A 27,067-nucleotide genomic window follows, 5' to 3' on the forward strand; every position below is an offset into this window, starting at 1 on the left:
CACAACATGAATGCAGCATTAGTTCCAGGTTTTTTTTATTTTATTTTTTTGCCAGTCACCTGAGACATAAATGCCATGTGACTGCTCACTCTATATTTGAACTAGTTAAGAGAAGAAAAAATTATTGGGTACTATAATATAATGTCATTTTTGTAATTGCTTGCAAAAAATGGCTCAATGCAGAGCGATGTTTTTTTTTTTTATCATATGGCTTAAGAAGATATGGAATATAGTGCACAAGTCGTACAGCCTACTTTTGTGGAATTTTGTTGTCTTAGAAAAGGACATCCTACTAAATATCTCCTTTTGGGTTATTTGAACCGGTAACTTTACCACCCCAGATCATTACAGGCACAATGTTGTTGTTGCATAGCAAGAAACAGAAAATGCACAAGTTAAGTGAAGTTAAATTTTTTTATTTAGATATCTTTTTTTGGGGGGGGTAGACCCTGTCTACGCAATGAAAAGAATTGAACAGAACATGGAGAGTGGAGGCAAAATTAAAGACAGTATTACCTTGAATATGCCAACCCAGTCCTTGGGATGTGGTTTTATGAACTGTGTGAGGGTGTAATGGCACTCTAATGCTGAGTGGGGGAGATAACTCTTCCCCATATTCTGGAAGATGACATGGGCAAAATTTGACGTTTCCATTGCACTGCTTGCTACTGTCCCCTCCAGGAATAAAGCCATCTGTCTATCAGAAACTGCCTCTGTGGGAAAACAAGACCAATAAGAGAAGTGAATAAGAGGAGACATATCATATCATATAGTCCAGACTATAACAGACTCTACAGTTTTAACATTTGTACTTGGTCAAAGACTGTAAACACAGAACAAGCACCTTGCAAAGGTAATTTTCATCCTCATTGCATGTTGCTATGCATCTCCTGATAATTGCTGGATAACATACAGTTTTACAACTAAACAATTTAGTGTGGATCATTTCCATTTAGTGTAATCATCCCTACTAAAGAACATACCCGCAACCTTCTTGCAATTAACATCTCCATCATTGAAATTTACAATAGGCTGTCCACAGTGTTAATGTTTGGATCTTGGAAGTGTTTATATGAATGAAGATTAAACCCATTAGGACACGTCAATTTGATTGCAGAATTACATGGAATACCAGTCGGCCGTTCTATATACTGTATATCTATTAGTAATAGTCCCCTCAGTGTTTTAAATAAAGACTCTTAATAATAACAAATGGATAAATATATATGCACAGTTCAGTTTACTGCACTTATTTCAGCCCATGAAACTGGATCAATGTTTACTCAAGGATGCCACGGTGTGAGATTTTGATGGTTAGATTACTGTCTGAGAAAAAACAAAATCACGGTTAACTGGTTTTACGATTACTTGCAAATGTTCTTATTATGCAACAACACTGAGGCCAAATAGGCATATCATATCACAATTAAACGTGTTTGTGGATGTGTTTCTTAGGGATATATAGATGCTAAGCCAGTGTTTCCCAACCGCTGTGCTGCGGCACAGTAGTGTGCCGTGACAGGTTGTCAGGTGTTCCGTGGAAAATGATAAATTTTTTCCCAATAAATAAATAAATAAATAAATAAAAATAAATGTACTTGAGCATTGCTACAAATAAGAATATAGGCAAATTTGTTGTTTTATCATCACCCAATATGCGCTCTAGCTATCTGTGACATCGCGTTCCTACGTGACTTGGGTGTTTCCCAAATAAGAATTTCACACATTGAGTGGCCACGCTTCTAAGACCTACAGAAAACATGGACAAATTCTTGAAAAGAAAAACTACCGACCCTGAACCGGAACCTGGACTCTCTAGCAGTGGGGATATAAGAAAGAAAGCAAAAACGCTGAGCTCGAGAAAATACAGTGACAGTTATCTGTCATATGGGTTCACTTTCACCGGGGATCCCTTGGCAGCACTCCCCTTATACTTGGTCTGTGGAGAAAAACTCTCTAACCATGCAACGGTTCCTAGCAAGCTTAAACGCCATCTACAAACAAAACACCCATCACTCATTGAAAAAGACCAACTATTTTGTGTGTTTCAGAGATCAAACAGAGAAACTTTGATGAGAAAGAGTACCACAGTGTCTGAAAAAGCGCTCGAAGCTAGCTACCTGGTTTCTGAGGTAGTGGCAAAGTTGAAACTGTGAAAACAATGTTGGGTCCAAATACTGTCAAAGAAATAGCAAAAGTGCCCTTTTAAAACAATTCAATCGCCAGACGCATTGATGATATGTCCACTGACATTGAGAGTGTTGTACTGGAAAAAATAATAACTAGTGGAAAATTTGCACTTCAGGTTGATGAATCAACAGACTTAAGTGGACATGCCCAGCTGTTAGCAAACGTGCACTTTGTGGATGGTGAAATCATCGGAGAGATTTTTTTTATTTTTTGCAAAGAGTTGCCATCAAAAACAACAGGAGAGGAAATATTTCGGGTGACATCCAATTATACCGAACAAGGAGGACTAAAATGGGAAAACTGTGTAAGTGTGTGTACCGATGGAGCAGCATCTATGACTGGGCCTACCAAGGGATTCATCAGCAGGGTCAAAGAGAAAAATCCAAATGCTGTGGTCACGCACTGATTTTTGCATCACGAGGCACTTGTTGCCAAGACATTACCAAAGGAACTTTCGGATGTGTTGGATAGTGCAGTGCGGATTGTCAACTTCGTAAAAACAAGACCTTTGAAAAGCCGCCTATTCGCCACCTTATGTGAGGAGATGGGGGCAGACCATCAGACTTTATTGCTTCATACGGAGGTCCGATGGCTGTCCCGTGGTAAAGTTTTGTCGTGCGTGTATGAACTGAGGGAAGAACTGAAAATGTTCTTAACAGCAGAAAAATAGCAGTACACATTGCTGTTGGAAGATGAGGAATGGTGTGCAAGGCTAGCATACATGGCGGACATTTTTGCACACCTCAATGAACTGAACATACGAATGCAAGGAAAAAATGCGAATTTGCTAACTAACACAGACAAATTGCATGGATTCAGATCAAAGCTTGCTTTTTGGCGACAACATGTGGAAAGAGGCTCTCTTGAAATGTTTCCCCTTGCCCAAACTGGACATTCAGACAGCACTGCGGCATTATGTGAGGTCATTTCTAAGCATCTAAAAACTCTTGAAGAAAACTTTTATTTTTATTTCCCCTCAACTTCATCTGAAGCCTTTGACTGGGTGCGAGACCCATTTAGCTCATCTGCAATGGATAACGTAAATGGACTGTCATTGCAGCAACAAGAGCAACTCACTGAAATGAGACAGGACCGTGGTTTGAAAATTACATTCAGTGACCTACCTTTGGACAGTTTCTGGTTGACTGCGGCCAACAAGTATCCAGTCACTGCAGACAGTGCAATCTCAGTGTTGCTATCATTTTCCACAACCTACCTATGTGAGCTCAGCTTTTCTAGTCTGACTTACATAAAGAACAAAAACAGAGAAAGACTCAGAGCAGTTGACCTCCATGTGTCATTGTCATCAATTCCAGCCAGGATATCATCTTTGTGTTCATCAAAACAAGCTCAAGTTTCACATAAAAATAGTACTCACATTTAAACATAATATGCCATTTTAACATGCCATTTGAAGCACTGCAATGCATGTTTGGGCAATTTTGTTATATTTTAGTGCTTAATGTGATTTTTTACTTATCAAAACTGTGTCGTGGCAGAAAAAAGGTTGGGAAACACTGGGCTAAGCCATATTATAGGAAAACTGTTAAATACACAACAAATAGAGACTCTCCAACATAGGGCACAACAGCGCTTATGTGCCCTATCAGCAAGAATCAGAATCAGCAAACAGGCTCCATGAAAATACTGTCCTTTAATCTGTCCACAACACCTCATAAATTAATCTGTGTGGACTTTAACAGAAACATTGCTTACAGCAGGCGATTTAAAGTCCGATAATGACTAAAATTTACATTTATTGTTGAATGCTGTGAATTTGTACACAAGCAATGCTTTAAATAATGAGGATGATTTAAGACAACTCCTCAAAGCTTACCAGGCTGGTAGTAACTACACACAAATACGTTGCACACTATGTGAATTCTTAAACATTCCAAAAACTCAATGCATCTCCTTAAAATCACTACAACTAAAAATAATAAACTCACTAGTTTGTTGTTGCAAAACCTTTGTTAGAGCACTCTATATTTGAAATACAGTAATTGAATGTATTGTAATTTAAATTCTTACTAGTAAAAAAATAAATTAAAGAGCTCTCAAAATGCAATGCTTTCTAGTAAAAATTAAACTGTAGATCTCTGTAATTTTAACTGAATTTTTACTAGTAAGAATTCCAGAGCTCTCCAATTTGAATGCTTTCTAGCAATTTTGTAACTGGTATTCTTACTAATGTAGCTTTTAGAGCTAACAAAGATTACATGGAGGCAGGATTACAACTTGAGACCATGCAGTCGTGTTTTATTAACACTCAGATCTGCGCATCAGTAACAACCCTCTTTTTTCATGCGCACACTCAGAACTTCTTAAAGGGGAATGTACCCCACATGTGCATGTGTATCAGTGGTGTGTGAATTATGTTTATGAATCAGTAACGTGTGGGTTACTTGTATCCACCCCTACACAGGTCCCCACAGATTTCACCAACACCTGCAACATCAGTTTAGTCGGAGCTCGGACCTCTCGTCTGGATCGAGTGCCTTGCTGTGAGCATGTGCCATCTTAAACCCCCTTGGCAGTCTGGAACTTCTGCCTGGATTCTTCTCTATTGTTTGCGGCCGGATGGCCTCTCTTAGGAGCCACAGCCAGAACAATCGGCTGATCTAATTCCCCGTGGGTGGTTTTTAGGTGATCAGCAGTGAACCTTTCAGGACGGCCCCCAATGTCAACCAGGAACGTTTTGACTCCAGCCTCCAGAACTCAAAATGGGCCATCGTGTAGAGGCCGCAATGAATGTCGGTGAGTGTCATGGCGAATGAATACAAACTCAGCCGCAGAGTATCCCGGAGTATCCAAGCAGCCGTTAGTCCATGTTGAGATGTAGGAACAGGTTTAGAAGTATTGATTCTGTCCAAGAGGGCAGAGCATTCAGAAGACATGCTCCAGGGCACTGTGCTGTCCGGGATGAAATCCCCCTGCATCCGAAGAGTCTGCCCATAAACCAACTCCGCTGAGGAAGCTTGCAGATCCTCCTTAGAAGCTGTTCACTGGCCTAGCAGGACCCAAGGTAGATGCTCAACCCATCTGTCGTCTCTCATACTGGCCCTAAGTGCAGCTTTAAGTGAGCGATGAAAATGTTCGCAAAAGGTCATTGGCCTGCGGGTGGAATGCCTTGGTATGGTGAAGCTGCACTCCAAGGGTTCGAGCCACCTCTGCCCACAACTCGGATGTAATCTGAGGGCCACGATCCGAAGATATGTCAGATGGTGTGCCGAAACGAGCAACCCAGATGTCAATAAAGGTCCGTGCCTACGGCCACCTTGTGGTTCTGTCCACAATAGTCAGTAGGTGGGTAAACCCTACAGGAGGGCTGCAGAGGACCCACCAGGTCGATGTTAACATGGTCAAAACGTCACTCTGGTACTTCAAAAGTATCCAGTGATGCCTTGACGTGCCGGTGGTACCACAGGGTGCAGGTGGCCTCTGGAGACATCACGCATCAGCTTAGCTCCTGCCTCTTTAACATGTTTTCAAACTCAAGATAGTTGTTCTATAGGCCTGCACCTCATGGTTGGATCGTTGGTCAGCTGCTAAACAGGCAAAGTCAATACCCAAGTGCACTGCTTGTACGGCGGCCCTGGACAGGCAGTCCGCCACAGCATTAAGTTTTCCTTCAATGTGTCTGATGTCGGTTGTGAACTCAGATATGAAGGCCAAGTGGCATTGCTGTCGGGCTGACCAGAACTCAGTAGCTTTAGACATGGCATGAACCAAGGGCATGTGATCTACGAATGCCGTGAAAAAAATGTTCCTCTAAAAAGAAACTAAAATGCCTTACTGCCAGGTACAGCACGAGCAACTCTCTGTAAAATTTAGTGTACTTCAGTTTGTTAGGGTGAAGCTGTCGACTAAAAACAAATGCAAGAGGACGCCAGACGCCGTCTATGTCATGCACAGCGCCCACAGTACAATCCGAGGCGTCAGTCATGATGGCAATGGGGGCATCTGGAATCGGATGAAACAGCATGGTTGCTTGTGCTAAGGCAAGTTTCATGCCCTCGAATGATTTAGTCATCTCCTCTGACCAGGTGATCTGTTTATTCATGCTGTTCCCCTTGAGGGCCCCGTAGAAAGGACGCATTAGTGCCACTGCCCGCGGAATGAAACAGTGGTAAAAATGTACCATGCCCAAAAACTCCTGTAAAGCCTTGGCTGTTCAGGGGGCAAGGAACTCTGTAATGGCCTCAACTTTAGAGGGCAGCGGAACCGCCCCTTCGCTTGTAATCCGATGGCTGAGAAAATAAATGGCCAGCAGGCCAAATTGGCACTTAACAGGATTAATTATCAAACCATTCTGGCTGAGGCGAACGAACAGCGATTGCAGATGGGCCAGGTGCTCTTTCATGGATGCACTAGTGACTAATATGTTGTCCAACTACACAAATAAGAAATCCAGGCCCCGTAGGACCGATTCCATCATGCGCTGGAACGTTTGCGCAATGTTTTTAAGGCCAAAGGGCATCCGCAAGAATTCAAAAAGGCCAAATGATGTTATCACAGCAGATTTTGGAATGTCTTCGGGGTAAACTGGCACCTGATGGTATCTGCGAATAAGGTCCACTTTTGAGAAAATATTTTTCCCCAGCAGGCGAGCAGAAAAATCCTGAATGTGTGGAACTAAGTATCAGCCAGGGGTAGTGATGTCATTAAGGCGTCGACAGTCTCCACATGGTCTTCGGGACCATGTAAAGGGGTGAGGCCCTAGGACTGTTAGAGCATCGCACTATACCGCAGTTTTTCCATGTTAGCAAATTCAGCCTTGGCCTTGGAGTCAAGTCAACGGGCCCGGGCACAAACTGGCAGCCCAGATGTGGAGATATGATGTAGGACTCCATGACTGGTCACTGCTGTGGAGAAGGTGGGTTTAATGAGGTTAGGAAATTCACCCAGCAGCCGGGCGAACTCGCACCCTTCTGTCAAAGCGCTGGATAGGGTAGTCGTAGGAAAAGTGCTCCTTGAACAGGGTAAGACATTGAAACATCAACCAACAGTCTATTAGTAAAACGCTGTCCATTGAAACAAAGTGGCACCAGGCATTTCCCATATGTGCGTATTTTGCATTGATTAGCTGCCTCGAGCGATGGACCGAATTTGCCCAAGCGTCTGTCAACTGCCGATGCGGACACAACACTAACCTGAGCCCACGTATCACACAGGAAATGTCGGCCAGATAATGAGTCTGTGATGAACAGTAAGAAAACAGTGTTGTTAGCGACTATGCTACTGATTGTCTGCCTAATGCGGGTCTGCTGAAAATGCATGGAGGGCAGCACTTTTTGGCTTTCGCCCCAAAATGGGCATGAAAGTAACACAATGCTTGCTCAGCTGATTGCCGCATGGCAGGGGCCAGTTGCTCATCCGAGCGCCTTGCTGCAGCTCTCATAATGGGTCACACAGACATAGTCCTTGACTCAGCTGCCATATGCTTTTGTGACACCGCTTGATATTCATCTGCCAGCTGTGCCAGTTCCCTGTAATCCCTCACTGCCGTATTAGCAAGAGCTGTGCGAATGCTCTCTGGTAACTGTTGTAAGAACAACTCTTTAAATAGAAAGCATGGCTTGTGCTCACCTAGCAGCGCTAGCATGTGGTCCATTAACTCAGACGGGCATGACTCCCCGAGGCTGGGCAGGGAGAGAAAACGGCATTCTCTTTCAGTCTCTAATAAACTATAAGTCTTTAACCCATGCGCCTTCAGCATAGTATATTTATCCCACTCCGGGGGATTTTCCAGAATACTTATTGCTCGAGCAGCCATGGAGCTGCAGAGGGCTGCGACGACATAATAATATCTCGTGTCATCGCCGGTGATGTCCCATAATGCAAACTGGGCCTCGGCTTGAGCAAACCACACAGTCACTTGTTGCTCCTAAAATTCCGGCAGCTTCAGAAATACAGCATTCTTTGACATCACAAATAAGTCATTTGTGCTGCATCTAGGTCACCAATATAGCTTTTAGAGCTAACAAAGATTACACAGAGGCAGAATTACAACCTGAGACCATGCAGTCGTGCTTTATTAACACTCAGAACTGCGCATCAGGAACAAGCGCACACTCAGAACCTCTTAAAGGGGAACGTACCTATGTGAATGTGTGTCGGTGGTGTGTGAATTATGTTTATGAATCAGTAATATGGGTTACTTGTATCTACCCCTTCACTAGTAACAATTCAATTAAAGAGCTCTCCAATTGGAATGCTTTCTAGTACAAAATTCAACCATAGAGCTCTGTAATTGGAATTCTTACTAGTAAACATTCAATTAAAGAGCTCTTTGATTTGAATGCTTTTTAATAAAAAAATCAACTACAGAGCTCTGTAACTGGAATTCTTACTAATAACAATTCAATTAAAGAGCTCCCCAATTAGAATGCTTTCTAGTAAATATTCAACTATAGAGCTCTGTAATTGGAATTAGTAAAAATGCAATTATGATGAATAACACTGGGAACATTAAAAGATAATTTAGCCTTCCATAGGATGTGTACTTTTATATGACTTCTGTCTGCATGTTTCATCTGTCGACTTCAGTAACCCTTAAAGGCCAAAGTATACTTTGCACGTCCGCGTTGCTGATCGCTTCACGCACAGTATGTGTGACGCAAATTTCATCATCAAGCTGTCAGAAAAGGTGACTCAGAAAGGCGACACGGTCGGCCGGGTGCGCTCCGGAAAACGAATAATACCTGGGTCTTAAGTCATTCAAATGCTCCCAAACAGCCGATTTTAAGTAACTTTTTTGGTGGATATACGAGTCTGGTATATCGAGTTCATATGTAGCCCCAGTTACATGAATCATGTAAATTGAAAGCTCACATTCAGTCTGTGATAACTAGCCAAGCACCATGCAGACACCATGTGTAACCATAGTAACAGCTGCAATAACCAATCAGGCACAAGCACAAGAGATTTCCACATTAGGCTTACAGTGAAAAACTTTTAAATATATATATGTTTATGTGTGTATATACACACACACACACACACACACACACACACACAGTATTTTGCCACATGTAAATAAAACATTCCATGGTTTTTAACCGTAGATTCTAAATTCTTACAGTTAAATTAACCGTGGCATTTTTAATCGCGGTTAATAGTGAAACCTTATAATTGCAACATCCCTAATATCACCACGAGCATTAGACTTAACCTCTAAAAAATGTACTAATTGTTTTTTCAGGCTTGACAAACACATTCTCTATGTCTCATGCACACATGGTGATGACTCAGTAAGCATTGGAGAGAAATGGCCGATAACTGTCAAGGGATTTTCTCTGTGCTTGTGAATAGTCAACACTAACCAAAGTGATAAGGCAGAGTCAGCTGTTTTGTAATCATGGTAGTACACAAATTACTTTTTATCAGTACAGGAGGTCAACTAAAGGGTATGGATATGTTTAATTTGTTTGGTGTTTGGGCAGAGGTCTATCATTTCTGGGGAAAATATGCATGGCAAATTATTAGAAATCCTTAACTAAACTGTCATACAGTTGAAGTCAGAAGTTTACATACAACTTAGCCAAATACATTTAAACTCAGTTTTTCACAATCCCTGACATTTAATCTTAGAAAACATTCCCTGTCTTAGGTCAGTTAGGTTCACTACTTTATTTTAAGAATGTGAAATGTCAGAATAATAGTAGAGAGAATTATTTATTTCAGCTTTTATATCTTTCATCACTTTCGCAGAGGGTCAGATGTTTACATGCACTTTGTTAGTATTTGGTAGCATTGCCTTTAAATTGTTTAACTTGGGCCAAACATTTTGGGTAGCCTTTCACAAGCTTCTCACAATAAGTTGCTGGAATTTTAGCCCATTCCTCCAGACAGAACTGGTGTAACTTAGTCAGGTTTGTGGGCCTCCAGTTCTGCCCACAAATTTTCTATCGGACTGAGGTCAGGGCTTTGTGATGGCCGCTCCAATACCTTGAATTTGTGGTCCTTAAGCCATTTTGCCACAACTTCAGAGGTATGCTTGGGGTCACTGTCCATTTGGAGGACCCATTTGCAACCGAGATTTAACTTCCTGGCTGATTTTTTGAGATGTTGCTTCAATAAATCCACATAATTTTCCTTCCTCATGATGCCATCTATTTTGTGAAGTGCATCAGTCACTCCTGCAGCAAAGCACCCCCACAACATGATGCTATCCCCATGCTTCACGGTTGGGATGGTGATCTTTGACTTGCAAGCCTCACCCTTTTCCCTTCAAACATAACGATGGTCATTATGGCCAAACAGTTCAATTTTTGTCTCATCAGACCAGAGGACATTTCTCCAAAAAGTAGGATCTTTGTCCCCATGTCCTCTTGCAAACTGTAGTCTGGCTTTTTATTGCGGTTTTGGAGCAGTGGCTACTTCCTTACTGAGCAGCCTTTCAGGTTATGTCAATATAGGACTCGTTTTACTGTGGATATAGATACTTGTCTACCTGTTTCCTCCAGCATCTTCACAAGGTCCTTTGCTGTAGTTCTGGGATTGATCTGCACTTTTCGCACCAAACTATGTTAATCTCTAGGAGAGAGAATGCTTCTCCTTCCTGAGTGGTATGATGGCTGCATGGTCCCATGGTGTTTATACTTGTGTACTATTATTTGTACAGATGAACATGTTACCTTCAGGCATTTGGAAATTGCTCCCAAGGATGAACCAGACTTGTGGAGGTCCACAATTTGTTTTCTGAGGTCTTGGCTGATTCCTTTTGATTTCCCCATGATGTCAAGCAAAGAGCCACAGAGTTTGAAGGTAGGCCTTAAAATACATCCAAGCTACACCTCCAATTGTCTCCAATTAGCCTATCTGAAGCTAACTGGCTAATTGTCTAAAGGCTTGACATCATTTTCTGGAATTTTCCAAGCTGCTTAAAGGCACAGTTAACTTAGTGTATGTAAACTTCTGACCCACTGGAATTGTGATATAGTCAATTAAAAGTTAAACAATCTGTCTGTAAACAATCATTGGAAAAATTACTCATGTCATGCACAAAGTAGATGTCCTAAATGACTTTCCAAAACTATAATTTGCTAATATTAAATCTGTGGAGTGGTTAAAAAATGTGTTTTAATGGCTACAACCTAAGTGTATGTAAACTTCTGACTTCAACGGTATATGTTCTGTCACACTGCAGCTTTCCCCCCTTCTTTTAATCTAACGAAACACAACTTCAGCACTTTGATGTACATCTACATGTAGTTATTTTGCAGACGCTTTTATCCAAAGCGACTTACAAATGAGGAACATAGCAAGCAATTTGTCATACAAAAGTCAACAATATCTGCAGTATCACCAAGTTCTCGGAGTAGCTAAAGCAGTGTAGAAGCTAGCACAGACGAGGCGGATAAAGAAGGGCTGCTGTTTATTTCATTATTAATCAGTAAGTGTAAATAGTGTAGATTGGTTAAGTGCGCGCGGAACAGATGTGTTTTCAGCTGGTCTGATGTGTGATAATACAACAGTGCGAGTACAGCAGGCAAAGCAGGAAATTCCTGACCTCGAAGAGACTCGCGTCACGTTCAAGAACTGCTGAGTTCTACAAAAACAAAACTTATTCACCGTTTCAGATAGGAAAGTGAAATGTCCGATAACCGTACATAAAACTGAAAAACCTCCCCCGTCATTTTGCTTTTTTAATGATTATTATAATGGAAAATATTATTCCCTTTATCACATCGTCGCATTTGACTTGTACAAATGGTTCGCGCTTTCATATTTTAACCCAGTAACAATAAAAAGGCATTTATTGAGGCTATTTATTAAGAACTTCCGCCACACTAATTTCCCTGATAATTCAAAGGTCATCTCTCCAAAAATAAAAATGATCCTTGGCACACCACTTCGCCATACTAATCGATATGTGACATTTAATAATTCAGCAACGTATTCATCAGTTATTCGTTTATAGCATTGTCGAAATACTAACACTTCAGTTTTCTATATAAACAAATGCGTTTCGAACAGGCCGAAGTTAGCAGCACGGACATTTCTGACAACGTAACTTCAGAGTGTTAATCACACTATAACGAGAAAAACTGAGTATAGTTTTATACATTATGTCTTACACTATATACTGTATATATTCAATATACGTCCCCCGTATCTAGTCGGTATACATCAAGTTTTCTATCTTAGCTAAGCTAGTGGTGTCTATGTAGCTTGCTAGCAGGTTTAGCGTATTTTAGCAATCTAGCTAAACAATAACAAACCAAAACATCACGAGAATTACAGCTTATTGACTCTTGCCATTCAATCGATCTTCAGTCGTCCTAAAACTACAACATATTTGGCCTTTTTTTCTCTAAAAACACACATCAGTAATATCCTACGTATCTTAAATTGAGGCCGCGAGATAAGTGTAACCCTCATCATGCTCCTTATTTCACTGAACAGAGCTCAAAATTATATAAAATGTCAGTAACATGAAGTCTTAGTTTATATGACATACGTACACACAAAGTAAACAAAATAGACGACACAATACCTTATTTTCATGTTGAAGTATCAGGAAAAACCCCAGCGCTGTTATTGACGCACTTTCCAGTCTCAGCACAACTATATTCCCGTCTGTCTGTCTGCGTGTCCGTGTGTGAGTGGTTTCCCGTAACAACACAATAACAACAACACACATCACATCCGCCACAACACTCACTCATGCCTTCGTCGAGGTTTTATTTTACACTCATGAGGGCTATGGCCAATGTATATCTCATGTTTTGCAAGGTAGTATATTGTCACTTGCAACATTTGTACGGTATTTTAAAATGCTTTCTGGTTATACTGTGTAAAGGAACAACATAGCATATTTAGTTTGTTGCGCGTGCTCCAGTTGCTGTGTAGAAAATTAAATAAATACCAAAATAAATGTTGAATCATCTTGCAGTTGGCTATCTAAATCAAGAATGGTTAAAAGAAACAAAACTTTTATTTTTTATTAATAAAAAGTCCAGGTGAATTAAATGGCAAGCAGACTAAATAAATGCTGTTTCACCGTGCACTCTCAAATTAATCAGTTGTTTTCAGAGACTTTAAGGATGTCCCGCCTTCCGTTGAATGTCGTTGGATGAAGAGTTCCGGATTGAATAAGACGTATGGACGAAACATGTGTCAATCATCGATCACCCAATGCCGTCACCGTAAGTCGAAGGTCAATAGCAAAGCAGCATGGCCGCTCTGTTAAGAGGGTCGCGGTGGCTAGTCAAAACGTGGCATAATAACCATGTCAGCGCCGTGCAAGGTAATGTGTTTCCAACATTATCTTAAAATGTGATGTTTCTCTTTGCTTACTGTACTTTGCATGCCTATTTTCCTTGCAGCAAGTTAAAGTAATAAGCAATAAGCGCTAGACAAGCCACAAGGCTAAAGTCACAGGCGTGTCATTGGTCAGTTCCTGAGACACAAATAGACACTTAACTGTCACTTGTTGCCATTGAATTGAGTTGTTGTTAGTTATTAAATCGTTTCAATTGCTAACAAGTATTCCCCTATTACTTAATCAAGTTAATTAACCAGATTGCGAGTTGTAAAGGAACAAAGCAATTTCTGACCAAGCATTTGTCAATTACGTTTCTGTGGTAATCAACATTATGCTACAAATGCTGTCGATTGATCTTAACTTGTACTGCACCCGGAATATTCCTTTAAGATTACCCACCTATACACTCCCACTCTGTAGTGTACACCATATTCTGATTATTCTATTCTGAGACAGCTTTGTTGTTTAAAGACATTCTGTTTAAGTCTTTCATTTCTCTTTTTAGTCTCAATCAGGTCCATGGCCTCTAAAACCCATGTGGGCTTCATTGGTCTGGGGAACATGGGAAACCCAATGGCAAAAAACCTCATAAAACATGGATATCCAGTGATAGCCTCCGATGTATTTCCAGAGTCCTGCAAAGAGCTACAGGAGCTTGGAGCTCAGGTCAGGATAACAGTCATAACACTAAACAGGGTCACATCTGACCTTGATGCCTTGTATGATCGATTTAATCTTGTTTTTAAATTCACATGATAGAGAAGCCTTATATTTGAATGGGTGGCACACATTTGTTTGCATTTTTGCCACAATCTTTATTTCTTGTTGTCCGTGTTCTTAGATCCTGGACAACCCTGCGGATGTGGCGGACAAGGCTGATCGCATCATCACAATGCTTCCCTCTAGCCCCAATGTTATAGATGTGTATACCGGGCCAAATGGCATTTTGAAGTAAGGATCTCTTTCCTGTACAGTTTATAGTCTTGATTATTTCAAAACTGGCCATTCCAACATCAGCTTAATCCCAGACTAGTTTAACTTCCGAGTTTAGACAAATTCTAAGTCAAATGCCAGCATACATTCATCCACACTTAAAGGGATAGTTTACCAAAAAGTAAAAATTTGGTAATCATTCTGCCTAACATCTCCTATTGTGTTTCATGGACAAAAAAACGACATAGCCTATGGGTTTGGAAAAACATGAGAGTGAATAAATTGACAGAGTTGTTATTTCTGGGATAACTATCCCTTTAAAAGAATAGTTCACCCAAAAAATAAAAATTCACTATTCATTTTACTCACCCTAATGCCATCCCAGATGTTTATAACTTTCTTTCTTCTGCAGAACACAAACGAAGATCTTTAGAAGAATATTTCAGCTCTGTAGGACTGTATAATGCAAGTGAATGGTGACCAAAACTTTGAAGCTCTTATAAGCACATAAAGACAGAATAAAATTAATCCATAAGATTTAAGTGGTTTAAGGATTCTCAGTGGGTGAGAACAGTCCAAAATGTAACTCCTTTTTCACTGTACATCTTGCCATTGCAGTCTCTAAGCTCGATCACACTTCCTAGTGTTTAAAAAAAATGCGCAGAGCCCAGTATGGTCATAGGAAGTGTAATTGAGCTTGAAATCATGATAGTCAAGGAGACTGCAGATGTCAAGATTTAACGTGAATGGAGTTTTATTTTGGTCTGTTCTCACCCAAAATTGATTGGATCACTTCAGAAAACTTAAATCAAACCACTGTAGTCATATGGGTTACTTTTATGCTGCTTTTATGTGCTTCAAAGTTTTGGTCACCATTCACTTGCATTGTATGGACCTACAGAGCTGAAATATTCTTCTAAAAATCTTAATTTGAGTTCTGCAGAAGAGAGAAAGTCATACACATCTGGGTTGGCATGAGGGAATGCTAAGAGAACTTTTATTGTTGGGTGAACATCTTCCTATACATTTAGAAAAGAACTCTCAGGAACATGCAGATAGAAAATTACATAACTACAACATTAGTTTTAAAAAAAACTGATATCTTTGCAGGAAAGTGAAGAAAGGAGCTTTACTCATTGATTCCAGCACTATTGATCCAGCTGTTTCAAAGGAGATGGCAGCTGCTGCAGAGAAAATGGGGGCTGTTTTAATGGATGCCCCAGTGTCTGGAGGTGAGAGCTGGAATTGAATGTGATGACAAGGTTTCTCACTGCTTAAACAACTCAATGTGAAGGGCAAGCAAATAACTGACGAAGTGTGCTGAAAGCGTGAACTTTAAACCTGAACAGTTGGAAACGTCATACCATTTTATATGCACTAGCTGTAAACAAACTACATATGTAAGTGTAGACAAAAATGAAAGACAGTTTTTTAGTGCATGTTTTAAAGGTTACATAAATCATGCCCATAGTCTCAATTACAAAACTAGTAACTACAAATGTCTTAAAGAAACTTTGGCCCCAGTTCAAGCAATGTGGTTTTCGCAATCACGGGTTTTATTTGTCCTTGCTGTACTGAAAGCAAACTTGCATGACAGTAATGAAGTTCGCCATGCTGAATATTTTAAAGGAACCCATGAATTGTCAACTATCGCTGTTTCTGCCGGTTACATTGACAAGGAAAACCCAGGCCAAAAAAGCATCTCTAGGTTCACAAAGTTAAAGATCAGGATGCAGCAGTTATACCTTTGAGAGACTTTATTTTATTCTCTGTATTTCCTCTCTTTCAGTCTGCAGTGGGTGATTTGCAGGTTTGTTGATAGGAATGAGTTTTATGACCTGCCTCGTCTTGTCCATTTTCTTAATCCAACCATTGGTGTGGACTCCTTGAGTTATATACGAAATCAAAAGCCAACATCTGGGAATTGATCCTATGACCTCCTATAGTGGAGATGGAGAGTGCTCAAAATCAGGGGTTCTAATGTATCCGACATCTTTTAGAAACCTCTACATAGGATAAAGCTGTGCCAGATTTACCTGAGGTCTAGATTTTGAACAACAAACACTCATAATGACAAAGTGTCTTCTGCTCTTTCTTCAGCTTTTTTCTGGCTTAATTTGTCACATAGGCGCCTCTGTGCTGATTATTTTATTTATTTTTTTCTCCCCAATTTGGAATGCCCAATGCGCTCTAACTCCTCATGGTGGCATAGTGACTCGCCTCAATCCGGGTGGTGGAGGACGAATCTCAGTTGCCTCCGCGTCTGAGACCATCAATCCGCTCATCTTATCACGTGGCTTGTTGAGCGCGTTACCGCGGAGACATAGCGCACGTGGAGGCTTCATGCTATTCTCCGCAGCATCCACGCACAACTCACAACGTGCCAAACCAAGAGTGAGAACCACACATTATAGCGACCACAAGGAGGTTAACCCATGTGACTCTACCCTTCCTTGCAACCGGGCCAATTTGGTTGCTTAGGAGACCTGGCTGGAGTCACTTAGCATGCCCTGGATTGTGCTGATTGTTTGTATTTGTCTGTGGTTACATTTCTAACCCAGCATGAGGAGAGTAGATTCTGAATCTGTGCAGAGCTATGTTCGCTCTCAATTCAGAATTACGGACACACTTATGCTACCTTTCACGTGCACACATTGGTTTCATCCTATGCCATTATCGAGCATGTAGACAGACGAAGTTTTTCAGTGTTCAGAGAAGAAGCCCTCTGTACACAGAAGAAGAAAGCAACAGAAGAAATAATAAATCATGGTGTTATAGTTTCATTGGTAACACTTTACAATAAGGTTCTATTTGTTAACATTAGTTAATCCATTAGATATCATGAATGAGCAATGGACAGTATATTTTATACAGCATTTATTAATCTTTGTTAATATTAGTTATTAAACACAATTGTTCATTGTTAGTTCATGTTAGTTCATAATGCATTAACTAATGTTAACATACTGTATACGACTTTTGATTTAAAACATTTTTCACTGTTGAAATTAACAAACTATAATAAATGCTGTAAAAGTATTGTTCATTGTTAGTTAGTGTTAACTAATATTATTAACTAATGTTAACAAATGGAACTTTATTGTAAAGTGTTACCATTTAATTTCACCACACACAGTTTAGCCTGCAGTTTGAATATATACCGTCACTCACTCACATATGCATAAACTTACACCCTTAACCAACTCTCTCTGTTTGCTGTCCCCCCCTTTTAACCTAATAAGACCTATTTTCTTTGAGCTCCTCAGCTGTTTTATGACCTAGTCTAGTAGATTAACAGAGATTTATGCATTTTCTTCCCTTCCCACTGCACTGGATCAGCGGATTTCAAAAAGTGTCCAATACCTCCCACTGACCTAAAACCCATAATAAATTCATATATTAAAAACAAATGGCAAACTGAGTGGGATCAATGCACCATGAGCAAACTCCATGAAATCAGCCCTATTGTTGGCAAAAGAAACGTTTCTCTGTTTTCAAATCGCTGGGACCAGATCGTCTACACCTGCTGTTGAATAGGTCACTCCAGGATGACACAAGTTTTTAATATTAGGAGAAGATTCACCAACATGTACCTTCTGCCAGAATCCATTATCCTTGAAACATGTTTTATTAGACTGTACTGGTCTTAACCCTGTGAGAAACCTTTTTTATTCAGTCAGCACTCTGGAAGAAATTTTTAACAAAGTCAAACCCCACGCAATTTGAGAGTTTTTAGGAAAAATAGATTTTAAAAACCTTTTATAGAATTCCTTACACATTTCTCACCATGGAAATAGCTATAGAAGCTGGCATGGCGTTAAAAACAAACAAACCCACTGCACTGTATTAAAGCTATCCAGCTCTCGACACCGATCTTGGTTGGGCAGTGTAGAGCTCAAGGGTATTTAACATTGGAGTCATTGCTCCAATGCTTTTGTGTGTTTGAATTTTTTCAGCTCCATTTGGCAAAATTGGGTATTTAAAACTGATTTGCCAAAATAGATGTTTTTGCAATTGTGGGTCTCATTCAAACAAACTTATGCAGATTTTTTGTTACTCTATATTGTTGGTCCAGGGTTTTACTGGTAATAGCAATGGTATCAAAACTGTTAATTTTCCATTAACTTGGCAAAGCCTGGACATCCACCAGAATGGAATGCTTGGATGCCCACATTATTCTGCAATATTTTCTACCATATAGAATGATCAGATTGTGTTAAATATGTACACATGTACTGTTCCTCTCTTATAAAGGCTTGGCTGAGGTGTGATAACTGTTGTAGTGTAACAAGAAATGTTTAACTCAGTCAGCAACCAGTTAGCGCTTTATGGTGATTCTCCTTTTTAATCAGGAAGTTGTTCCCTCTGGTCTTTGGGCACATAAAAAACAATGTGCTTCTAGTTTGCTGTCCTTAATTTGTTGCCTCTCCCAATTCATATGCGTCAGTGGGGTTTGGCTATCGTACCATTGGACCCGCTCTTGGTTTGTGAAACAGCCATAAGAAATCCACAGACCTGCTAATTCTCTTTACTTACACCCTCCAGACATATTCTCAGCTTTATGTTAGCGCCTGTAATGGAGGTTTAATGAAACGTGAGCCACAACAAACTTGCTCTGACGTCAGCTTGTCTGTGTTCACAGCAGATGGTGAAGTGCTTGTGTATTTTTAGGAGTTTCCCCTACATGTGTAATTATGGTACTGTGAAGGTGCTACATTTTGAAGACACATGGTCTTATCCTCTCATTGATTTGTTCATGATATGCAGAGAAACTGTTGGAAGTTTTTACTTATTTAGACTTGAAACAGGTAACTGATGATTGAGGGTTTCAGTAACCCAGTCATTCAGTCACTGTTTCATGCCTGTGGTTGCTCATTCTCTGATTTGGTCACTTATTTACTGACACGCATTCATTTGCCATTTACGAAACTCAACTTCCATTGTTATGGTTATTGTGGTCTCCTGCGGAATTTGAACTTGTCTGTTACCTTTTATGTGCATTATGTTCCTGATACAATAGAATGATCTGCATTTTTTCCTTTTTCAGGTGTTGGTGCTGCCACTTCAGGTAAGCTCACCTTTATGGTGGGTGGGCCAGAGGAGGAGTTCAATGCAGCCAAAGAGCTTCTAAGCTGTATGGGGGCTAATGTAGTATACTGCGGCCAGATTGGCACCGGACAGGTACGAATAGAATGAGTGTTTAAGAATGTAAAGCCATTCTTCAAAAGATGCTAATTTATTCCTGGACATCATTTGTCGGCTTTGTTTGTAGGCAGCTAAAATCTGCAACAATATGCTGCTGGCCATTGGAATGATCGGAACGGCAGAGACCATGAATTTAGGAATCAGGTGCAGTGTCTCCATAATTAAATAATAAAGTCATATACTTTGGCTTTAAAATGTATTTGGACACTTTTAAAGCCACACATAAATAAGAATGTTTTGCATTGTAAAATAAAAAAAAATACATTTTTGCCTTTAAAACAGTACCAATTCTTCTTGGTGCACTTGCCGATGTTCTTTAAGGTTGTTGACAGTTGGCTTGTTCCAGCATCACTGAAAACTTGCCACAGTTCTTCTATGTATTTAAGCTGCCTCAGTTGCTTCTGTCTCTTCATGTAATCCCAGACTGACTCAATGATGTTGAGATCTGGGCTCTGTGGGGGCCATTCCATCTGTTGCAGGGCTCCCTGTTCTTCTATTTTATTCTATTTTCAAAAGGAATGTTTGGGTGTACACGCTTCAAATGCGCCCATATCGGGCTCACTGTCAATGGAGTATATTTTGTAGGGCTAAAATGCCTGACTAAATACATTTTGGGGCCATGTTGTGTGGTAAATTATTTAATGTCTGATTTAAATAGATCCTGTTGCTTGAATAACAAAATGAACAGCGCAGGTTTTGGTTAAACTCTGTAGTCTTTTTGCACCTTTTGAAAGACTTAATCGCTTAGTTTCACTGATACAACTTTTTGAAGCTTTTACTTCTTTCATGTTATTTTCTATTTTTTGCCTTGCATACTCAGCGTTTTAAAAAAAATAGGTTTCTCTGTGCGCTGACAGGTTAGGGCTTGACCCGAAACTTTTGGCCAAGATCTTGAACATGAGCTCTGGCCGCTGCTGGTCAAGTGATACATATAACCCTGTGCCGGGAGTGATGGAGGGAGTGCCCTCAGCAAACAACTACCAGGGCGGCTTCGGAACCACATTAATGGCCAAGGTTTGCTTTGCCATCTATACAGTTGTGTTTCTTCCTTGGTTTCATACAGTTCTTTTTTGGGGGGGAGGGGTGGGCTTGTAGAATATTACCAGTTTATAGCATGTGATGGATTAAACAATCCTCGCTATCTGTAATTGTCATTTATTGTCAGGATCTGGGACTTGCACAGAATACAGCAACCAACACAAAGACGCCAGTGCCGTTGGGCTCTCTGGCCCATCAGATTTACCGGATGATGTGTGCACGTGGCTATGCCAGCAAAGACTTCTCCTCGGTCTTCCAGTTCCTCAGAGAGGAGGAGGGCCAGTAGAAGGCAACAATCTTTGCCCAATCCACAGACTTGCCCAGCAGCGCCTGCATTGTAAAACATTGACCCAACAGCAAGATACATTGGCATGTAGGTGCTTGGGAGCTGGTATCATCTGATAAGTAAATGAAAGAACATGTGAATACATGCATTGATTTGATGATAGTTGGGCTGTTTGTGTAGGGTTTATTTGACAGGCTGTGATCTGTTGAAATCATGTTACTTATGTGGGCTTACCCATGTACAAGTAGTAATCAACCTATTGTTAGATGCTGTGAATTTTGAGAATGTTTTTTGTGTGTCTGACTGTTTGTTGTGTTTGTAGACTAACAAAAAATTGTCATTATGATCATACAGCATTTGTCATAGTACTTGTTTGAGGAAAGGCTTAAAGATACAGCGTGGCTCTATTCACAAACGCTGACCATCTCAGCCATGATACTCCTTAAATCTTTCTTTTTGTTAACAGATTTGCACAAAAAAATAATAAAAATAAAGTGTTTTTCTTTTATATGTTCTTTTGTTCTTATATTTCTTGTTCAATACGAGTTAAGCTCAGTCGACAGCATTTGTGGCATAATGTTGATTACCACAATTTATTTCAATCTATCCTTCTTTTTTTTTTTTTTTTTAAAGCAAAAATCCGGTTTACAGAGAGGCACAATGGAAGTGAATGGGGCCAATCTGTAAAATTAAAATACTGTTTTAAAAGTAAAGCCACAAGACTTGAACAATATGCTTTTTAACATGATTTTACTGTGATAAAATCACTTACCTTTTCTGTGTACATTTATTTCCAATTTTACTACTTTGTTGCCATGACGATGTAACACTGTAAACCCTAAAATGACCGTAAAAACTATTTAAACAACGTTGCAGCTCTAATAATACACAGAAGTTTTAACAGAAAAAATAATGTAAGTGCTTTTATAACATTGTAAGCTTCACATTTCTGCCTTTTTAAAATCCTCAAAAAATTGGAACCTAGATTTTTGCTTTTTTTTTTTTTTTAAGGAGGGACGAGTCAAAAAAAAATATTTTTGTGGTAATCAACATGACGCCATTATGCTGTCAATTGAGCTAAACTTGTATTGAACCAGGAATATTTCTTTAATTTGGGGTCTGTTGGTTCATAGTTGCAGTTGGCAGTCACATTTTGTTATTGGTGTTGGATCTACATGCCATATGTGTAAATTTAAAAACCTAGAAATTAAAGCAGGAAATCTCTGTCAAAGAACCATGACTTGTTAATGTGTGCATTCTTCATGTAACACTAATGTAACAGCTTCTATTGTCCATACATCTTAATGCCTCTAAGAACCTTCCAGTCTACCAGTTTTTTTCCCAGCCTGATGGAGTTCTCCAGTTCAGAATTGCAACACAGCCTAAATCTTTACAGTCCCATCCCTCTCATCCAGGTCAAAAAGTGGAATGTCTCTGATACTTCATCTTTATAAAACCTCACCTTGATTTCAATGGCTAAATGGAGTCAACTGATCTTTTTCTCATTGAGTGAACTGAAATATTGCAGTCCCACGTTCACACTGTTGAAGTTTAGCATTTCTTTGGAAGGTCGGGAACCTGTTAAAAAAAAAAAATGTATATATACCCGTAACTTATAATTAGATCTGTTTGTGTGACCCATCTTGCTTCTGTCACAGTTCCATGCAGTGAGTAAGAAGATACACATTGTAAGTGGCATAATTGTCTTCTGTTTTCATTCTCTGGCCTCTTTACTATTCCATTTGCTCTTTCTTTCCTCTTCTCACCCTTTCAAATTCTCTCTCTCCTCATTGTCTCAAGTGTCTCTCTTGCAGCCTTTCTCTTCTTCATCTTCTGGTCACACTCACTCTTGCTCTCTCGGTTTCCAAATCGAGTTTAAATGTAGTCAGCAGTATGTTTCGGATCTACCCACCAAAGAGAGGCCATAATGCTAGGTCACATGATCACAGTACAAACCCATAAAAAGTCCATTAAGCAGGAGGCCTTAGTGCTGTGTTGTTATCTAGTTGGCAGGTCTTACAAACAGAGGACCATGGGGTGTAGCTAGACTACAGACGACCCAAATCACGGTATTCCTTTCCGGTTTGTCCCATTTAGTGTGTGAGATTCTCTGGTTCCATCTGGAAACCTAAAAAAAACAAAACAAAAAAAAAAAAAAACAACATCTCTATCAACCTTTTCTCAGAGGTTGAGAAGTTGAAACATTTAGCCTTCCAAGTGGTGTTCCTTTTTGACCCTGAATTATTTGTCTAATTTTTTTTTTTCTCTACTGATATTAGCTCGTCACCTAGCAGTAACAGCCATTTCAGATTGGGATGATTTTGACAAATGTGATAATACTGCTCAAACACCAAACTCCTTAATGCAAAGTTGTTGACCACAGCGTTTGCTGATACTTCCCGTGTTGACTGTTAAATCTTACATTTCTAATTAATTATTTTTGGAATTTGCAAGTAGCATCAGGGGTTTAAAGTTGAACTGTCCGTCAAATGTTTATTATTAAACATGTCTCAGCATGTTTAATAATAAACATGAACGTGTCACAGAGACGAGGTCACATGTGATCTCTGAATAATTTAATATCGTTTAACTCTGCGCTTTTTCTTCTCTAAAGTTCAGACATAATACTGTAAACGTCATCAAGAATGATAACTGTCTTGATTAAGAAACGTCACAAGTTACGTACGCTATTTTGTTTCTGCTTAATTATGTTTTCTAAAATTACAAATTGCGATAATACAGATAAAGACACCCCCCCCCCCCCAATCAAAAGCAAACCCCTCCTTTATTTATCTTCGGTTGTGTTGCGTCATGCTCCATAAAGAAATGGCCGAGTTCAATTACAACTCAAACCCTGTTTAACGAATTCTTTTGATTTCACTGTCTTTTTTTCATGTGGAAGAAATAGGTAGGTAATGTCGGTTGGTCCATCAGATAGTTAGCCCATTTCATTGTGTGGACCTTGACACGAGCTCCAGGTGTGGTTGAAATATGTGTAACACATTTTCATCCTCTATGGTGTAATAGCAGGTTGTTAGGTTTAACTACCTAAAGAGATACAGCATGCCAACGAGCTGTATTTTCAGAGCAGACAGGTTTGATAACTAGGAAAATAGAATTGAAATAGACATTTAGCTTAGGCTTATATTTAGTAACATAAACAGCTGAAATTTTTTTCGAAACCCTTTAATACATTACTGTATAGGCAAGCTCTACCACTAATCAATTTACTTAATCACTTAGTCTATTAAAATCCTTTGATTTAGGTTAATATTTTCTTTTGCATTTAATTGTATAATAAGTGACAGTCTAAAATGGAAATATTTAGGAAATTTTAGAGCGTAAAAATGGAAATATTTAGGCTACGTTTTTCGCTGCTATAGATACATATATCGTGAAAACGAATAAACCAAACTGCTCGGAAGGACAAACGCGGAATTATGCTTGGGGCGGGTTTGGACTTTGTATCATGATCTGTCTATTAAAAACATTCTAGAATAACTGATTCAAACATTAATGTGATCCTTACTTAAATATAAAATACAATCTGACCAACAAATAAAAAAATAAAATAAAATAAATCACTTTTTTTTTATTCGTTAGGGTTAACATTTCTTAATTCTGTTAAAGGTGCTTGTCGGCATTTTATCAGCATCAAAAGTAAATAGGGAGTCATAAATCCACAGTAACTTTCCCAATAAACTGGACATCAGGTTTCTGCTCTTAAAGTAAAAATATTTACATTTAAGTTCTTATCAGATGATTTCATTCCAAAGGAACTTATAATAAAGTGCACGATACAACAAAGTCAGCTAGATTTTTGTTTATTTTATTTTTTTATTTTATTACTGTTAGACTGAGAATAAAGTCAGCATGGAGTAGACTAGTCTAATCAATCACGTAAGATTTAGTCTGAGTTATTTGAATCACAGGGTGAGGGTTATATGAATTATTCACACAGTTGTTACGGTTTTAATTAATTTTCTGTGCGTGATTTTCAAATTAAAGGCAATGAACAATTATGGTTACTAGGCACTCGATTAATAGGTAGACCTGTATGCATTTAAATGGACCTGGTCAAAAATAATTCACAAAAGTGCATGCAAAAAACGCCACTCTTTATATAAATTATGCAACATTTTTTACAAATATTTTTGACAATACCTCAAATACATTTCAAAAGAATCTCAATTCAGTATCACGTCAAAGCTTGAGTACACACTATATATAGGCTACTTCATATGTTGTTATACCTGAATATTGTATAAAAATAAAAAATAAAAAAAAACAAGAAAAAAAAACGGAAAAATAATTTTAGACATAGCTATTGTTCATAGTAATTGTCATTTCAAATTACATTTATACAAAAAACATTATTATTAATAATTTATTAATAATAAGAACAGGCTATTTCGGCAATCAGTTATTATGCTACTGTACACATTCTTTAGAGAGGTGAAGCCTACTGTGTTCTTGTTTAAATGTTGCGTTCAGAATAAACAACTCATGGGCTAGTCTTTCAAATACACCTTCAATTTGTGTATAACGTGGAACACCAGCACCGACTTTGCCTTTGGTGTGTTCGCAGAACAGGGGGCGAAAATACCTGTTTTTGACTCTGAACTTGAAATTAAAATAGTGTGAAATTGCACTCTCTTAAATAGGCTAAATCGCTCAGCTCCAACTCATTGCTCTGTTTTTGAGAGAACATTTTAAGCTTCTGGTTATCTGTATCAAGCTTATTTCAGATAATCAGAATTATACTGACGCGTTTATCGAATGTTTTGGGTTCATGTGGGGATTTCAATGGTAGTAACATTGATTTGAGAATCAGTGTTACTGTCTGTTTCGATTACTCGCCTTCAGACATCTTACAAACGTGCCAGTAGTGCCTCTAAATGTTCTCTTTAATTAAATACATTTAAAATAATCTGATTATAACTTGGTTACTAAACTAGGATTACTCCTACTTCTATTACAGTTAAACTTAGTGTAGGCTTAACATAGGCTACCCAGTTTCTACTATAGGAGAATGTGCAATCTGGAGGAAAGAAACAGGAATGACAGAAGACCATGGATAAATCGTCGGCTCTCCTAAAATGGTGCCTTCGAGGCAAGTATTTTTACTCATATGTCTAGCGCACTAAACATGCAATTCTCACACCTGTCTCCACGTTGACTTTCTGTTTCTGCTATTGTGAATGGGACAGACTGCACTGAACGTTAATAGCTCGAGAAACCTTAAAAAAGATCAAACAGGGACTTGGCGCCTAACGTGCCTGTGTTTCACAGCGACATTATTTCCTGTGTGTTCTGCTGAATAGAGCATGTTTCAAGCGGTCGCCCCGCGGTTACTCAGACTTCACTGATTCCTTAATATTCTTCTGTCGTTTATCCTTCCTTATTTTGCTCCCAAATAAACAGCTTTTCGACTTATTTGGAACCTATTGTCATCTTAGGCCCATTTCTTCCAAAAGGGTTATGGATAAAGCCTTTAGCCTGTTCTGTTGAGAATTACTTTACTTTCTTATTCCCAGAGAACCCCTATACTGTAGTGTTAAGTAATTTCCTATTATTTAGGGTTAGGGGTATTAACCTATTATCCATTAAAAAAAAAAAAACCTCCTTATTCGAATTACAATTTAAACCCAGAAGACAGACATTGTTGAAGATGACTGATATTATTCAGCCTAATGGTTACACTTTGTGAGCTGTAGAAAGGGACTTGGGAATTTAAAGGATCAGTCCAAAATGAAGGGATCCCTAATTTAATAGCAACAAGAAAACTTTACACATTTTCTGTTGGAATATATTCTGTCAAATTTGAAATGTAAGACTATATGGACCAAACTAAATACCATGTCATCAGATAATATTTCTCATCATAGCTGGTCATATTTGTCGCATTTATGCTTATTTAGGAGGGTTACATTTGTTTACAAATTTGAAATACATTTATTATGCAATGATTTCATTTCATTTTAAAGATGGGGCTTTTGAAACAACAACAACAACAATAATAATAATGCTAAATAGACCATGCCCGTATATTGCCTTTGTTTCACACTATAATTACTTCATGACCTCCGTGCTAACGCACCAATAACGACAACTGTAATGGAAACAAGATCAAGAGAGTCTCA

General features: G+C 39.1%; 2 protein-coding genes across 5 annotated transcripts in view; one reads left to right on the forward strand and one right to left on the reverse strand.

Annotated features, from left to right (window-relative positions):
- The window catches only part of tax1bp1b (Tax1 (human T-cell leukemia virus type I) binding protein 1b), a 51,004-nt gene extending 38,175 nt beyond the window's left edge, over positions 1-12,829 (reverse strand). For all 4 annotated transcript variants that reach the window (XM_051720477.1, XM_051720476.1, XM_051720475.1 and 1 more), the window contains exons 1-2: positions 12,692-12,829; positions 517-713 (exon numbers count right to left, since the gene is read on the reverse strand). In XM_051720477.1, the coding sequence (XP_051576437.1) occupies positions 517-693 (177 nt within the window). In that variant the 5' untranslated portion in view covers positions 694-713; positions 12,692-12,829. The remainder of the gene's footprint in view (positions 1-516; positions 714-12,691) is intronic.
- Positions 12,830-13,282: 453 nt separating this feature from the next.
- On the forward strand, positions 13,283-22,159 carry LOC127453781 (3-hydroxyisobutyrate dehydrogenase, mitochondrial-like). Its single transcript, XM_051720479.1, has 8 exons — positions 13,283-13,444; positions 13,968-14,128; positions 14,304-14,413; positions 15,506-15,627; positions 19,443-19,576; positions 19,668-19,744; positions 20,458-20,614; positions 20,766-22,159. The coding sequence occupies exons 1-8, from the start codon at positions 13,372-13,374 to the stop codon at positions 20,922-20,924; spliced, it is 993 nt and encodes a 330-aa protein (XP_051576439.1). The 5' UTR covers positions 13,283-13,371; the 3' UTR covers positions 20,925-22,159.
- The last annotated feature ends 4,908 nt before the right edge of the window (positions 22,160-27,067 follow it).

The sequence above is a fragment of the Myxocyprinus asiaticus genome, chromosome 16 (genome assembly GCF_019703515.2).
Source record: "Myxocyprinus asiaticus isolate MX2 ecotype Aquarium Trade chromosome 16, UBuf_Myxa_2, whole genome shotgun sequence".
NCBI classification, from domain to species: domain Eukaryota; kingdom Metazoa; phylum Chordata; class Actinopteri; order Cypriniformes; family Catostomidae; genus Myxocyprinus; species Myxocyprinus asiaticus.

Bases quoted from the DNA above. Each gene is read 5' to 3' on its own strand.
- LOC127453781 (XM_051720479.1), top strand. From the start codon at position 13,372: ATGGCCGCTCTGTTAAGAGGGTCGCGGTGGCTAGTCAAAACGTGGCAT. The intron at 14,129-14,303 runs GTCAGGATAACA...CCGTGTTCTTAG, and splicing joins TACAGGAGCTTGGAGCTCAG to ATCCTGGACAACCCTGCGGA. The intron at 19,577-19,667 runs GTACGAATAGAA...CTTTGTTTGTAG, and splicing joins GCCAGATTGGCACCGGACAG to GCAGCTAAAATCTGCAACAA.